The sequence below is a fragment of the Copadichromis virginalis genome, linkage group LG15, assembly GCF_057382275.1.
Source record: "Copadichromis virginalis isolate Kocher_CV1m ecotype Utaka linkage group LG15, C_Virginalis_male_GT1.1, whole genome shotgun sequence".
NCBI lineage: Eukaryota > Metazoa > Chordata > Actinopteri > Cichliformes > Cichlidae > Copadichromis > Copadichromis virginalis.
In genome coordinates this window covers 15,117,392-15,134,170 of record NC_140632.1, presented here as the reverse complement: position 1 = coordinate 15,134,170, position 16,779 = coordinate 15,117,392, and the positions used below count along the sequence as shown (strand labels likewise).

Here is a 16,779-nt window from a genome sequence, read left to right as displayed (position 1 = left end):
AGTTGGCCTTGAAGGCTAGGGGAGGTCTGGCAGTGCTCAGGGGCTCTTTATTTCCCAAAGAGGTGACCTTCATAATCAGCCGTGCTCAACCCTTCTGCTCAGGGCTTCTTCCAAGAAGGACTTAGCCTAAGGGTGCCACACCACCAGCCACCCCTTCAACCTCTCTCCCCAAACCCTCAAATCCAAATCCTTGCCTCAGCCCTCTGGCCCTCTACAACCTTGACAGAAAGGAGCTTGACTTGGCCTTTCAGCAAGGAGAGGTGAACAATAGCTGTCAGTCATCAAAGCTGGACACACTACGGTTGAGGATTTGGACTGATAGTGGAACCAGGATAGGAATTAATATAGAAACTATGACACTCTATCATACTGTATATAGAGTGAGCGTTTAAGTTGACAAAAAAAAAGTCTGAAAGGAATGCTGATTGTTTTGTATCTGCATCATTTACATCTTTCATTTGGCTTGAAAAGCTTTTATTTCCAAGAGTTTTTAGAAAAGCTGGTTATAGTCATCTCATGTGCACAGAGACTTCCTTCAGTCTCTACTGCTGTTTGCTATTTCAAGTTGCTTTGTTTCACTCGTTATTCTGCAGTGAGCAGCGTTTGGCGCTTTAGACAGATCAGCAAGATTGAGTTTCTCTGCCATAACTCTTTGTTTAAGTAACAGCCAGAGGATCACCTGCACACACTTTTCTGTGTTAACATATGGGTAGGAATGGTCTTTAAACCAACTACCCAGTGCTTTCACTGTCAGCCTCACTAATTTAACATGGAATATATAATGAGCGATGGAACCATTGCAGGACAACTAATTATAGCAGAACATGCTGACATCTGTAAGCATTACAACTGCACTCTTAGAGCTTACCTGACACGTCCACGCCAGGCGCTACACTGCAAACTCAACAGTTCCTGTAACGATTTCAGATGGAATACTATTGTGTGTCAGTAGAAACATTTTTATTGTGAAATATTTTTTCCAGGCATATCATATGCATCTGTACCCCTCTCACCTGTTTTTTGTTTCAGGTATTGAAATCTTAGCATTGCTGCTTGATCAGTCTGTTAAAAGTGATGGTAGTGGGTAGTAACAGGTTGACCACAGTTTACCTTTAGAACTAGCTTAATTCTTTGTGGAAACATTTAGAGGAGATTGATCCATACTGACATGATAGCATCACACTGCTGCACATCCATGATGTGAATCTCCTAAGATGCAGCAGAGACATTTGCAGTTGTGACCTTGAGCATTAGCTTTGGTTATTGTGGTAGTCTGCACTCTGACCTAGTCCTACACGTAAACCCTGGCTAGTAAAAGCCTGTCCAAACTTTTAACAAGAAAGTGAACAGAGTGCACATTCTGACGTGACTTGTTGGAATGAAATAAGTGTCATGTGAGACCTAGTTTTTAATTGACTGCCTGTTTTTATTTTAGGCCATATGGTTTTCCTCCAGATTTCATATACTGTTTTCTTACCTTAATTGGTCAGTTTCTCAATCTAACCTCTGTTTGATCCAAAGCCTTTCAAGGGAAATTAATTAATTTGTATTTGCATAGCCCAATGTCACAAATTTTCCACAGAGGGCTTTGCAAATTATTCCGCATTTCTTCTATGCTTTAACCCCTGATTAGAATAATTGGGGGAAGAACTCGCCTGTAAGAGTTTGAATAGTGAGGGAAAAACTCAAGTATTCATTTAATGCTCTTCTTCTTTCTTCCAGTGTAAAGGGAATATCTTTTGGTTTTCAGTTGGTATTCAGGCAACATGCTGGGGGGGTTTTTTGCCTTTGAGAAACTGTGACAAAGCCCTTGAAGTTTTAAAGCTACCTCCTCTGCTCTGATCCATGTAGGTGAGGCCCATGATAAGGACGTCCAAGTTGTGGAGCTGCCCATAGTGGACAGTCTCCACCCTCGCCCTCCATACCTGCCCCTTGCGATCCCCGAGGACCTGGCCCCACGCTTGCAGCGTCTGCACGGCGACCCGTCCGTATGGTGGGTGTCCCAGTTTGTCAAGTACCTGGTGCGTCCTCAGGCGTGGCTTGAGAAGGAGATCCAGCAGACCACTGCCAAGCTGGGCTTCAAACACCCCATAATTGGGTAAATATGTCCAGCTTTCTTGTCTGTATGTGCACGTTACTTTGCCGCTAAGTAATAATGGCTTTTTTTCTCTATAGCATTGCTCTACAGTAAACGAAATGAGAGAAAACAAAGACATAGCTGTGAGAGCTGTGGTGGAATACAAACACTGCTTTGGGTGAGGTTAATATGAGGTTAATAGAATAGTATTAAAATTAACTTAATTTGATAATCGTGTTTTGTTTGCTTATTTTTATTTATTTATTTTCTCTTACCTTCACCCTTAGAATGCTTTCGCTTTTTCCATTACCACACCGTCAATACTCAGACATCTTATATTCATGCAAATCAGCCTATTTAAAGAAATGTCATCACTCAGTACCCATCACTGAGTGTTTTTCTAATAGCAGTCGCATGCTATACCGGAGTGTCTCATTTTTATTGTAATGGCCCTATTACTAAATCCATGGAGAATACTGATTTGATATTTTGACTTATAAATATAAATAAATGCTAAAGGTGTGTGTGATTTCAGAATCAGTCAAACCTGACAAGAAAGCGGTACCTTTACAACGGTATTAAAAACGAGTGGCCTGGCAGCTTTTCTTTTACCTTCATCAGTCCTTGTTACCTAAAGGTTAAGCCTGGCTATTTTTATTTGTTGTTATGCTGAAGGAAGTCATAAAGAAAAATGAATCTATTCCACTAGCATGTGTTGTATGTAGCTTTCCACAATGAAGTTGAGAAATTATGCTCAAGCATCCTTTTTTATTATTGTTATTATTCTTTTAGCTATTTAAGATGCTGCATTTCAAAGTTTACTGTATGATCATTTGAGTGAAAAATCTTTGCGTTTTGGATTTGGCACATGTAGACGAAGGCCTTCTGTGGCTACCTGCTTGTCATGAAATGTTAGCAAACCAAAAAGAGAACTTCTAACAGCTGTTGTCTGACAGCCCTAATGTTTTTTGGGGTAAATTAGTTCGTCCATGTTTGGACATTTGTGTTGTAAACGCGCAAATCAGTCCGTGCGTGATTACATTGCACCGCCCATCAAAAAGTCTGCGCGTGCGCGAACATATCGCCCATCGTCGATTATTGGACTGATGATTGTCGGTTGAAAAATTTGTACATATCGCCCAACCCTAATTCATAATACTGAATACATTACAACTACCTGTTTACTATAAACTTTAGTAGCATATGTAACATTCAGGGGAGCTTACAAACAAAATTTGGGAAAATGTTTTTCAGAAGCATTATGATATTCCACAGTTTCTTCTTGGCATCTCCCGGAGCATTGGAGAGCATTGTATGGTTCATATTTCAAAATGGTCATTAGTTATCTTTTACTAGACTTTGGTGCAGCCATTTCAGCTCCTCTCCCTACCGTTAAGACTCCTTTCTTTTGATTGGCTGTCCACTGCAAACAGAAGGTTTGAACGTCAAGTGAGTGGGGCTTAATAATAATAATAATGGATTGGATTTATATAGCGCTTTTCAAGGCACCCAAAGCGCTTTACAATGCCACTATTCATTCACTCACTGGTGGAGGCAAGCTACGGTTGTAGCCACAGCTGCCCTGGGGCAGACTGACAGAAGCGAGGCTGCCATATCGCGCCATCGGCCCCTCTGGCCAACACCAGTAGACGGTAGGGTAAAGTGTCTTGCCCAAGGACACAACGACCAGGACAGAGAGCCCGGGGATCTAACCGGCGACCTTCCGGTTACAGATACGCTTCCCAACCCCCTGAGCCACGGTCGCCCCATGGAAACAGTCATGTGACCTTATTGAGGATATCCTCTATCACTGGCATCATTCGAACCCGGGAGAAGAATAAAAGTACTGAGTATTTGGGGCAGTCGGAAGCCTGACTTTTATCTCACAGGGATTACTTTTACATCCAATGACCTCATTAGTTAAAACCTGTTTAATATGAACATCCGCCACTGTCACAGTACATATACAACAGAAAAATTATCGGTCCTCTTAAAATTTGACATTTACGAGGTTACAAATATTTAAATATTACTTTTTAGGAAACTTGGCATCAGCTGTGCGGATGAGATGAGAGCATCTTTGCCAAATATGTCATCAGCAGGTCTGATTTCAGTCATCGATAATGTGTTCGCTTTTATTCTTAATGCTTAGTGTTGTGCCACCTCCAGAGATTTGGCTCGCAATGCTTGAAAGTGATTTGATACTCCTTATTGTCCAGCGCAGCATTGTTGAAAAGCATTCACAAGTATGACGAGATCCGTTCCCACGAGGGCCACTCCTTTGTGGGAACGCTCACAGTACTGTAAGCCACTTTTGATAGCAGCCTTCTAAGAAATGGGTTAGACATGTAGCTGTTTATTTACTTGTTTACTTTTCTCTGTATCCCTGTCAGGCACTCAGTCAACCAACATCCATGTGCTGTCTGCCAGCCCCTCTTGGCTCATAAATAATTCCTTCCTGCACCACTTCAAACCTGGATCAAATGAGACTTTGCGAATATATCTCGGCAGTTGTTTTAACCCTCTTGGTCTAGAAGTAGGGAGGAGGATTTTTATATATTAGGACAAGACACATAATCACTAGTAAGCTGTCAGTCATCTGAAAGTATGTGAAATGAGTGCCAGGCACTTTGCTGAGATCATCTTGAAATTCTGCTCCATCCCACGAGACTGACTCCTCCGCCTGGTGAAGGAAGTAGTTCAAAATAAAATTAAATTAAAAAAAAAAAAGCTAAGAGATATCTTCTAATATTTTTTGAAGTCAGCCTGCATTAGTTCTGTCATCCTCTTCATAACTCTCACATCCATATGTTCCTAGTCTTTTGTGCCAGCTTCTCGGCCTTCATAACTTCTCTTTTTTCTTCTTTACATTTTGCTGCAAGCGAGCTTCCCAGGTCTCCTCACTTTTCCTGTCCTGCTTTAGTTCTCACTCCGGCTTGTTCCACTCACTCTCTTTCTTCCTCCGACTCTCTGTCCTTATTCTTTGTGGGCTTTTTTTTAACTTCTCTGCCTTTCATCACCCCTGCCACTGTGTCTCATTCTCCCCGTCCTCTTTTAGCCCCCCGCCCCTTCCTTTTTCACTTTTCTTTTTCAAATTCAGTGACTCATCCCAGCGTAGTCAATCTCTATGGGCTCAAAATGTGGTCATAAATATTTTGTACTTGTAATTCAGGATTTGTATGTGTAAAAAAGATTTGTGTGTGCGTAAAAAAGATTTGTGCGTGGACTTAGCCAAAAAAATCACCTGCAAGTTACAAGTACGAATTCTGACCCTATTTTTCTTCCTTTCATCTGATTGGTCAATGTCATGTCAATCACAAATGTAACTGTATTACCCTTCAAGGACCTGCAGTTCAAAAAAGTGCCCCTCCGACAGCCAAACCCATCTGTTCTCTGATTGGATTGTTACATTTGTGATTGACATGACATTGACCAATCAGATGAAAGGAAGAAAAATAGTTTCAAAAGTCCACACACAAATCTTTTTTACACACACAAATCTTTTTACACATACAAACCTTTTTTTACGCACACACAAATTCTGTTTACACATACAAAACTGATTAACAAGTACAAAATATTTATGACCACATTTTGAGCCCATAAATCTCTACCATCTTCTCACATCCGCTCATTTATGATTGTTCTTCTGTCTTCATTTGTTCATTCTGCTCCAGGAGTTTTCCCGTTTTTATGCTTCTCCCTCACTTCTTCCTCATGTTCCCAAGGCATAGATCTATACCCACAATTCTCTCATCATTTTCCACACATCTCTATCACAGTTCTTTGTGTTCCCCCCTCCCTACACACGTATATCCCACCCTTTTCTCCCTACATATCGCTGGGGAAAAGGGTTATTGAAATGAGGCGCTGGGTAGAACAAAGTTTTTATTCCTTTTCCCCCCTCTTCCCTTCTCAGCTCTTGATATAGCCACTCCACTGTGTAGTGATGTTACAACAAAGTGCCTGTGTGCTTCTATCAGCACTGTGGGGGAAGGCATTATAAGTGTGTCTGTAGAGTGGGGGGTTGGTGGATGTAAGATGTGAAAGTTGGACTGAAAGGAAAAGGCAAGAGGGCGGCACTGGTGGGAAAGGCTAGGGTTGATGGAGAGAGTACCAAGAGGGGATAGAAAGGCAGCTTGTCCCCAGAGCAACCAGCAACTGCCAGCCGACCTCACGTGCCTCAGCCACCACACCACCACTCATGCCCCGCTGCTCCCTTTGGATGCGAGCTGCAGAAAAGCTGGAAGCCACGGACTAAAAGCAGCAGGTCCGGCCTGCTGCGATTTAATATTAGAGGTACAGAGAGGGGAAAAAAGCAAGTGGGAACACTGCCACTACTGCAGATACAGAGGGGTTCCCAAGTGTTGAATTTACCATGAAGCCTTGTGTCATGTGTATTCTGTTTTTCCTTTTCTTTTTTTTGTAACAGCTTCTATTAGACTGCGCACATTTAAAACCTCTCAGCTCATTGTAAACTCAGGCTAAAATATATCTTTTGGAACAAACATAAAAAAAAAAATCAATAATACAAAAATCTACATGAAAAAAAGCTGCTTCAGATATTTTTCACTGACATTTTTTCTGTCCTTAAAGAGACTCTAGTGTATAAACAGCAGCATATTTTCTTTTTATTCAACTTTTTTAAAGCTTTTTGGTTCCTTTGAAAATTACCTGGATTGTTTTTAATCTATCATCTATTACTCGTGAAGTAGCATCTTTTTTCCCTTTTTTGTGTTGGCGGTAATCTCATAATAGATGACATGCTAACAAGTTTTAAAATGTGCTGATATGAAAAGCAAAACTGTAGTTTCCCGGGCCTTTCATATATATTATACATATCTGAGTTGATCTATTTTCTATATAAGGTCTGGTGTACACTAAAGGAAAGGTATAACCTTTTTTGTTTCATGAGTGCTCACCGAGCGTGATCTGGATCATGATATGACCATCACAGTCACCAAATATTCATCCATTAAAGTCATTTAGGGGTGATATAATAGCACTACCCACACTACCCATCACCAAATTGCCAACAGAGAATATAATTTAGTCTTTCATAGAGGCTTACTGTAGCCCTGACAGCTCATTAGGATACTTGATGATGGCATTATATTTAATTTGTCATAATCTATAATTATGAGCACTGGAGATAAATCTTAATAACAACTTTGACATGTTTTGGTGTCAAAGTACAAGTTGCATCAGCGGTGATTCTACAGCTTTTGTGTATGTAATTATCATATGAGCTGTTTTCTAAAGATTCAAATGTTAATAGCAGCTACAGTTCCAAAGCCCAGCAGCCCAGAGCTCCGGTGGGCAGAGTACTGAGGTCATACTCAAACAAATAATTCATTTTGTCTGTATGCTATTGTCGTAGTCTGCCAGGATCAGCGCTTGCTGCGTCTAGGGTGCGGGTGTATGTTTTTACACCCACCGTGAGAATTAGTCTGCCTTGGCAATATTGTATGAATAGGGAGGAGTGAATTGAATTATTGTGGCAGTTGTGTGGGAGAGCGCTGGTGGGATTGGGGGGGCTAAGAGCAAAGCAGTACCTCACAGCGGCCTCTGCCGCTCTGACAGAGAGAGAAAAGAGCGAGATAAAACGAGGGTTTGTGGGAACAAAAAAACGGGAGACATGAAAGAAGAGCAGGAGCAGGAGAGAGGCACCGTAACAAAGGATGGGAAAGCCTGATGTCGAGACCTCTGTCCGATCAGAGACATCGACGCTGAATGAAAGACTCACGGCGCCCATTCACCTGCTGTTCTCACCTCCATTCTGTGGGTTTCATTGCCACGTAAATAAAGGCGAGCAAACTCAATAGTTACTGATTGATCTGTGGCCAGCGGTAGAAATTAGAGACAAAGTGTTTATTCTCTCAACGTCTAACTTTTTCTACTTCTGCTTCATTCTCACAAAAGAGATCAAGGCAACCGTGAGGTCACAGAACTTTTTCAACTCCCAAAGCAGCTGAGAGATCCCGAATAAGTGGAAGTAAAAGACTAATAGGTTTCACCTAGGTGCCTCTGACTGTAGATTTTCCAGTGGAACTGCTTCTTGTCCAGCAGCAGACAGCTGGTTGTACTGGCCAGCTCCCATAGTGGAATTATATTAATGTGGAAAAGGCACACATGTTTGCCCCACCCCCCAAAAAAAGAAGTGAACACTTAAAATGTCTTTTTCTCCAGTCTCATATTTATAAATTTCATTTTCTCCCTGAGGGCAGAAGTCACAATGTAGATATAGCTGGGTAGCTGCGTAAGTGAATAGTTATGGTTGGAATAAAATTGTGTTTCTGCACCCATCAGGTTGACAGATGGTTTTGTGTCCGAGGAGGAGTTCTCATCGTTTGTTCCGTTTTCAAGCTGTGCTCTTTTTGTCAGATGTACAGCAGTGACAGCACTCTCTCTTTGTCCTTTCTTACTGGAAGCGAGGACAAGGATACTTAAAAAAAAGAAAGAAAGGAATAAAAACAGCTGGGTTGGTTATTGCTCTTTCTGTCCATTTTTCTGTCTCGCTACATCCTTTAAACTCCTCTCTTGTCACTGTTGGCCTTTCTTGTTTACTTTGTCTCTATCCTAGCATTTTTTTTGTGGGTGTGCATTTACACTAACAATGGAAAGATTCCCCAAACATGCCGTTAAAGTAAAAGTGCTGTTTCCTTTTTACGTTTGCAGCAGAATAAATGCAGTTGTGAACAAAACATGAATTTACTGTTATTTTGAGATCGGTGTGGATTTAAAACTAGGTTTCGTCAATGACGGTAACACAAAAAAAAGTGTATTTTCTTTTCTCGTCACGACCGTGTGCTTCTTTTCCCCCGACTGTTATTGGCTTCTAACCGTTTTGAAAATAAATCCCTTAACTTTGTCACCTCAGTTAATCTGAATGTTTTCCATTCCTCATTTTTAGGAACTTTGGTCATATCTATTGAACATCCATCAGCATTGCAGTCCTGTGAAAGTTTTCACTGGACTCTATGCAGTCTTTTTCAGCCACTCTGTTGTAGATTTACTCCTGTGCTTGTGATCATTGTCCTGTTGCATGACTCGGGATCGGCCAAGCTTTTGGTGTCATACATGTGGCCTCTTTCACTCTTAAATACTTTGGTAGGAGTTCATGGTCAGTTCAAGGTGCTCCGCTCCTGTGGCTCCAGAACAAACCCAAATCCTCATCCTTCCACCACCATGCATCGTTTGTGCTAATGTGCTATATGTCTTTCACTTGACATGGCGCCGTGTTTTATGGCCCAACATCTCCACTTTTATTTGTCTAAAGGACATTTTTCCAGTCTTGTGGTTTGTTCAGATGAAACTTTGCAAATCTAATCTGTGCGTCATGCTCTTTTTTTAGAGAGATAAGGCGTTTTCCTAGAAACCCTTCAAGATGAGCCATACTTGTCTTTTTCTCATATTGTGGTGACAGCTCCACACTAGCAAAATGCCACAACCTGTGCTCTTTATAGAGGCAGCCGCATGTGGTGATGATCAATAAACCAGGTTCATCTGATTATCACACTTGGTTGCTACTTGCACTTGTAATTCCTTTCGGAGTCATAAGAGTTTAGGTTCCCTGAATGTGTTTGAATATAGACGTGTTTTTTCTTTATTTATTTATTTAGTTTTGGGGGGTTTTTGTAAGGCGCAGTAAAAATATTGTGATCAATCGCCGGGATCTTCAAAATACTTCAGCAGTTGCACATGTTCCAGTTATTGTAGATTACATTTTTAGCTTAGTCAACCAGTAACCAGTATTGAAACAAAATATGTTCCTCCGGCAATGTAAGCACAAGAACTAGGCACCGTGTAACGCAATTATGAGTTGCACCATCATAACTGTGTTACGACTGTTTTATGGCCTGGAGAGAAAATGCCGAACGTTTCAACACAGACTTCATTCAAGATATCAGAAAGCCAAACAAATAACCAGTTTAATGCAATGAAAAACCTTTTGATTAGTCGTAACTTAATGGTGTAAGTTTAACATAGATGACTAATTTGTTGCCCTATCTTTGTCTCTCTGTCTCCAGAGTCCATGTGAGGAGGACAGATAAAGTGGGGACTGAGGCAGCCTTCCACCCCATAGAGGAGTACATGCTGCATGTGGAGGAGCAGTTCCAACATCTGGCCAGGCGTGTTCATGTCGACAAGAAACGGGTTTACCTAGCTACCGATGACCCATCTTTGCTGCAAGAAGCTAAGACCAAGTCAGTGTCTAGGAGTGTGTGTGTGTAATCTGTAAGAGTGTTTATGTCCGACTGATGCGTACGTGACAGCGTGTTTTTGTATCTGCCCGTGTTCATTTTGTTTCCTTAGTGTGTATTTGAAGTATTTATTTGTGTTTCCGTGTGCATATCACTTTCAGGTACCCAGACTATGAGTTCATTAGCGATAACTCCATCTCGTGGTCGGCCGGCCTCCACAACCGCTACACCGAGAACTCTCTTAGAGGAGTCATTCTTGACATCCACTTCCTCTCCCAAACCGACTTCTTGGTCTGCACTTTCTCTTCGCAGGTCAGTTCACGCTTTCCAGTTCATTTTTGGAGAGAGCACGAAACGGTGTCTTTGATATGTTTTCACATGAAACTGAAGGTCAGGATGGATTTGATGTTGGGATGAAAGCAGCTCGGAGTAACTCGGAGAGCTGACTGGAATGTTGATGCTTTCAGACACGGAGGCGAGAAAGCAAATACGGTTGATGTGGAGTAAAAATAAACCTTGTAATCTGTCAGGATGTGCTGTTAACTATATTTCAAGTATTCTCAAGCTCACGCATAAAGGTTCTTTTCATAACCTGCGTAAAAGCTGCTTTATTGATAAGACCTGCAGCCTTTCTGTTGTCAGCATCTTATATTTCGCCTTTGTAGTATGCTCGCACACTCTGAGGTGTAGTTTAGCTTTGGCCAAAACAATAACGAGGCATGGACGACACTTTCCCCGCACTATTATGTTGCCTGCGATTTGTTTTGTACACTAACTAAAAAAGTGTTTATACTATATACCCAAGTAGAAGTATATTGATAGTGAATTTGATTTGGCTGGCTTATAGCCAGCGCCTTACTTTGTTCTTGGCTAGTGCTGGAATAGTGAAATATATAAAATCAGCACCACTTAGCACAGGGGTGTCAAACTCAGTCACAGAAAATTAATACCTGGATCCAACTCAAACAGCCACACTGTGTTGATATTTATTGAAAAACATACTTGAATTTATTGTGTTTTTTCAGCTGTTCTTCTCCCAAGACTTCTTAGAATTCAGATTTAAGATCTAAACGGCTCTGAGAGAGCAAACAAACAGATGAGATCACATTAAAAATAAAAGATACATAAGTGACATTAGTTTTTGTGTCTTACTTTCTTTAAAGTCTGAGTCATTTCTAACGAAATCATTTTCTCACAGCTTGTCGGCGGAGCTGGGGCATCGTTTTGGCGATAAAACGTGGGAACTGCGCAGCGCCCACGTAGCCATACTTTGTCTTGAGTGTTTCACTAAACTGGAGTTTGATCAGTTTGATTTAAATGTTTGTAGGTGCTCTTTCCAGAATGACTTGCTGAGAAAGTGAAACTTACTTTTCTGGGCAAATCTCCACGTGCAAATCTTCATGTACTATGCATGCTCAGTTTTTTTCAGCAAAACGTCCACTTGTAGCAAATGTTGCAGTAGAGACCTGTTTTGTCATTGATTGGCAGCACGCAGGAAGAGACCAGCGTTTCCCGCTTTTCCCACATTTTAAGAGCTCCGACTGCAGCGTACATGTCTATACTCACACCATCCCGCTCCCGAAGCCGGAGGTTTAGCGCTTTGAGATGTTTCATTATGTTGCACAGAAACCCCAACTCACAATGCCACTTTTCATGTCAGAGCTCTGTGGCGTCTCTCCCCTTGCTTTCCATGTACTGACAAATTTCCTCAGACAACTCGAAACATCTGTTCAGCACTTTCCATCGGCTTAGCCATCGCACCTCAGTGTGACGGGGCTTCACGTTGGGAGCTCACCTCCTCCAGAGGTGATGGAAATTAGCGACGATTCAAACCTTTGGCTCATGTAAAGTAAACTGTGGGTGTTGCTGTGCATGTTTAGTTTTTAAGAGTTTTACCACACAAACCTTGCTGGTGTGTGACGCAGTGTGCAGTTTTTCTTTCAGCATGCTCACATGGCTGCTCTTCTCTCTGCACATAGCGGGCACTCCTGTCTGCTTAAGCTTCACCTCAAAAACTGCTTGCTTTTTGACTTTGACACGTGACATTGCGCACTTTAACCATATTTTGGTTCAAAAACTCAACTTCAGTAAATGCTGCGATGTAGTTATTTCTTCCACCACAGTAAATCTGTTACAGCAGCTTTACTTTGAGATTTGGTTTTTGTCTGCTGTGACACCAGACTATTTATTTCTTTTTCTTTTTTTTGTTTTTAACTCTTCTACCTTCTGGAGTTTCTGCTGTATGTGCACATCCCAGTGCTTGTTTTGGTGCTTCGTTTGCGCATGTCGTCTGATGGTATTTTCTTTCATTTTTCCACATGAGCTCCACACATAAAGGATAAACCTGTTTGTCTTATGTTATTGAGCAGATGCTCTTCCTCCCACCTGTATTTAAAGTCCGGCTTTTGTTCGTTCATTTCTTTAACTCAAAACGACTGGACAATCACAGGACTCTGCGTATGTCAATCAAGAGTCAGGAGGCCATAATTAACATGCCAACATACCAGCTATCGCAATACAGCCTGGGTGTAGTCCAACTGGTGTGCTTGTGCATGAGAGACGCATTATAGCTGGCACTTTATATAACTTAAAGGACCACAGGCCTTGCATTTAGCATGTGGGATTTAGCATTTAGCATACTACATACCATATTATGATGATAGCGTTAGCTTTCCCCATGTAGCATTTACCCTCTGACTGGATTTTTTTTTTTTTTTTAATCAAAAACATTAACAAATACACATGACTTCATGCTTGGATTGCATGACGTTTTCTACCATATTGGGGATTGAGCACCTCAATATGAACCCACCAGTCACTAGGGAAGATCATGTATTTCCAGACTAACTGACAAATGTATCCTCGAGGTTCTTGGCTGTCACTCGGTGAAGCCGGTCATATTATGGTTGTTTAGTTTTCGTGGAAGCCACTGACTTATTTGCAAACACTTGCTAACTACCAGCCTTTTGACTTTAAACAATGTAACACAAACCAGAAATGTAGCCAGCACATTTTAAAAGGCAAAACTTTTATTTTGAAGGGGAATTTTTCTCCATCTCTGGTTTGGATCATGCTTATCACAATTTCACTGGTGTGTTTGTAGAGAAGTCTGCTTTTTTTCATTCAAACTACAGGCGAGCGTGCAAATCTGCTAGCAAGCAAAGCAATCACGAGGAGGTTTGTGCCAACATGTCAGGGAATACACATTTTTCCATAGCAACCAGTGGTTTCTAGGGAGTTGCTGACTGGTCTCTAGGTCTGTGTAATAGAGGCTTTACCAGGTGATTTCCTAGCATAATACTTGCAAACCAGACTGGGAATTCACATTTTCTGTCATGTAGTGACAGTAATAGAAGGATGTTCGTGGTCCGGGAGTCTATAGTGATTAATGGACTCCACATCAACAAGCTGTCGTTAGCTAGCATTGCTCACTATTGACACCATTGCAGAGCTGAAGCGCCACGGCACTCTGGAGCAAGCATTAAATTCCTGTTCTTTGCTTATCCACAAATTAATGCTCCTTACACTGAGATCAGTCCAAAGTCGGTGAGAGGCACCTGAGAGAGTCGGTACACATTCATAAATGTGCTGTAGGAATAAAAAGTCAAAAATGTGAGGAAGCTGTCGAATTTATCAGTGTGAAACGCTTTGATAATCAGTCATGTGGTCACCAACAAACACACAGTTCCCATCCATAAGTCACTTACCATGTTCTATGTCTCTTTGGCTAGGACTGAAAATGTATATGTCGAAGTCCCTCTTTGTCTTTCAACACGATTATCACCAAGACGGCTTGAGATCTTGAGCATGTATGGATGTTTCTATAAAAATAACACCTGGCTGTGCTTCTGTTTCAGGTCTGCCGTGTGGCTTATGAGATTATGCAGACACTGCATCCAGACGCCTCCTCCTTCTTCTACTCTCTGGATGACATCTACTACTTCGGAGGTCAAAACGCCCACAATCAGATTGCCGTCTACCCCCACCAGCCCCGCAATAGCGAGGACATTCCCCTGGAGCCCGGCGACGTGATCGGCGTGGCCGGGAACCACTGGGACGGCTACTCCAAAGGCATCAACCGCAAACTGGGCCGCACCGGCCTCTACCCTTCCTACAAGGTCAGAGAGAAAATCGAGACCGTGAAGTACCCGACGTACCCCGAGGCAGACAAACTGCTCAACTCTCAAAATAAGTAAAAGAAGAAATGATCGAAAAAAAATTAAGAGAAGGAGTGAGGAAAAAAAACATGTAGTCTCCGATTCCAGAGAAGGAGGCTGCTTTTTGTACAGAAGAGAGAGGCGTACTTAGTGCGCTAAGCTGAGAAGAAAAGAGGAAGCCTGTACCCAGGGGTGATAGGAATGCGAATGCACTCTGTGTGTTAATGCGTGAGCGTGAATGTGTGTGTATGTGGGAGAGAACGCGTGTGCGCACTTGTGTAAATGCCTGTGCATATGTCAGGTCATGGAAGACTTGCACCCTACCACTACTCCCCCGCCTGACGTTCTGATATCGGGTCCGTAGACATTTAGACGTGAACATTGATTTTAAATAAAGCAAGAAAACAATTAAAAATCTACACAACCGACCGAGCTGTCTCTCTCCCGAGACGGCGCCGGGACTACTGTAGAGTGAGCTTCGAATCAATGACTGAGGAGGAAAAAAATGACAAACTGGAAAAGAAGTGTTTTGATTTTTTTTTTTTTTTTAATTTAATTATTTTCAGTGGTTTTGATTCTAATCTTGCCTTTTTTTGTTGTTCGTTTTCTCTTGTTTTTGTTTACTGAATGTACTGGACCCTCTTCTCGCCACGCTCACCGCACCTACACCCCTCTCGATCCCCTTCCTCCTTTACCCCTCTTACTGTGCTTCCTCCATCTCGTCTCTTCACGTGCAATTAATTTTACAATACCATGTTGTGCTTTTATCAAGTGTCTTTTTAAGGTCTTAATTTTGTATGTATGGGGCTTGTGCATTGTATACTGTACTGTGTCCGTGTGTGTGTTGAAAGAGAGGATGAATGGGTGCGATCAAAGTGTGCCTGTGTGTGCTGTTTAAATCTAAGGGGCCATGTCATGACCAGGTGCCTGGTTACTGGTGAGCAGTTTTTGGTTTTTTTTGTTGTTTTTTTTATTTCTTCCTTCCCCGAATGAATGTTTGTGCAGTTGAGACTGGCAGCGACAGTGGGGACTGTCCTCATCCCCTCAGAACAACGGGGAACGCCAGTCACTCCGCCGGTAACGAACAATGGTAAGATTATGTGGAGTGTGGTGAACTCACAGTGCACGCGCACAGACACCCACGCAGACACAAGAGCCGTCCCGGGGCTCACCAAACGAAGCACTCCACTGAGATAATGTCCTTCTCGGCATCTTTGCTGTTTCTTCTGTCCATCTGTTTTTCTTTTTGTTTGTCGTTAGTTTTTTAAAATTTTAACATTGCTATTTTAAAATAAATGAGGAAAATATGCCTATGTTGAAAATAATAATGATATGTCATATCAAAATTCCCCATCATGAAGGCTTTTTTGTTTTTCATAACTTATGTTCTTGGGCATTGTCTTTGATAACCACAGATCGAATAAACTTGAGAAACCAACACTGCATTTTTTTCCCCCTCTGGTCTGGTTCTGTTCACCATCTGCTCCTCCGTCTCTTAACTCTCAACAAGCGCTTCACTCAATCAGGCTAAACATGCTTCAGCTACACTGCACTCATTACAAGCTGAGAATCGAGGCTTCATATTCTGAAGGGCATCCATCCATTTTTCGAGAGCATAACTCATCGCCCGAAGTTGATCTTTCAGTATCTCCGTTAAAAAATTTTTTTTAAAAAAACAGGAGAACCTTGACTCTTATCGGCGCAACTTGTGCTGAACATTGGGGGGGGGGTCAAGATCGCTGTCTAAGTAAATAAATAAAATCTGGGTAAATTCCCAGATGATTAAACATGCAACTATTTTGCTGGTAATACCTCAAATTAGTGAAGAAAATCAACAGCCTATTTATGCAAGATGATTCATAATTTTATTGAGGGGGTTATATTGGTTGGGTCTGATTATTGGGGGGGTCATAACCCCCCTAACCCCCCTGGAAGTTACGCCCCTGCCAACTCTCAAAGTCAGCGGTCTCCAACCCCCGGGCCTCGGACCGGTACCGGTCCGTGAGAGTTGAGGCTCAGGTGTGAAATGTATGGTTTTCAGGGTTTTTATCGGTTTTCAGCGTTATTTTGTTATCGTTTTTATCGTTCACTCGGTTATCTTGGGTCTTTTCACGTGTCTTATGAATAAATCTTTTTTTTTTTCGATACTGGTACTAGTTTTATTTTGTTGTATTTATCCGCGACACCTTAAAGGCCGGTCCGTGAAAATATTGTCGGGCATAAACCGGTCCGTGGTGCAAAAAAGGTTGGGGCCGTTGCCCAAAGTGATATCGTTTTGGAACCCTCAGATTCGAGCCAACTCCTAACTTCAAAAGCAGCAGTAGTTTGTTTTATAAATCAT

At 41.9% G+C, this 16,779-nt stretch overlaps 1 protein-coding gene across 1 annotated transcript in view; it reads left to right on the top strand.

The window, feature by feature from the left end:
* fut8b (fucosyltransferase 8b (alpha (1,6) fucosyltransferase)) overlaps positions 1–15,883 on the top strand; it is a 96,491-nt gene extending 80,608 nt beyond the window's left edge. Inside the window, exons 7-10 of the mRNA XM_085432140.1 lie at positions 1,852–2,098; positions 10,108–10,284; positions 10,443–10,593; positions 14,139–15,883. Coding sequence (XP_085288266.1) covers positions 1,852–2,098; positions 10,108–10,284; positions 10,443–10,593; positions 14,139–14,477 — 914 coding nt within the window. The 3' untranslated portion in view covers positions 14,478–15,883. The remainder of the gene's footprint in view (positions 1–1,851; positions 2,099–10,107; positions 10,285–10,442; positions 10,594–14,138) is intronic.
* Positions 15,884–16,779: the final 896 nt, after the last annotated feature.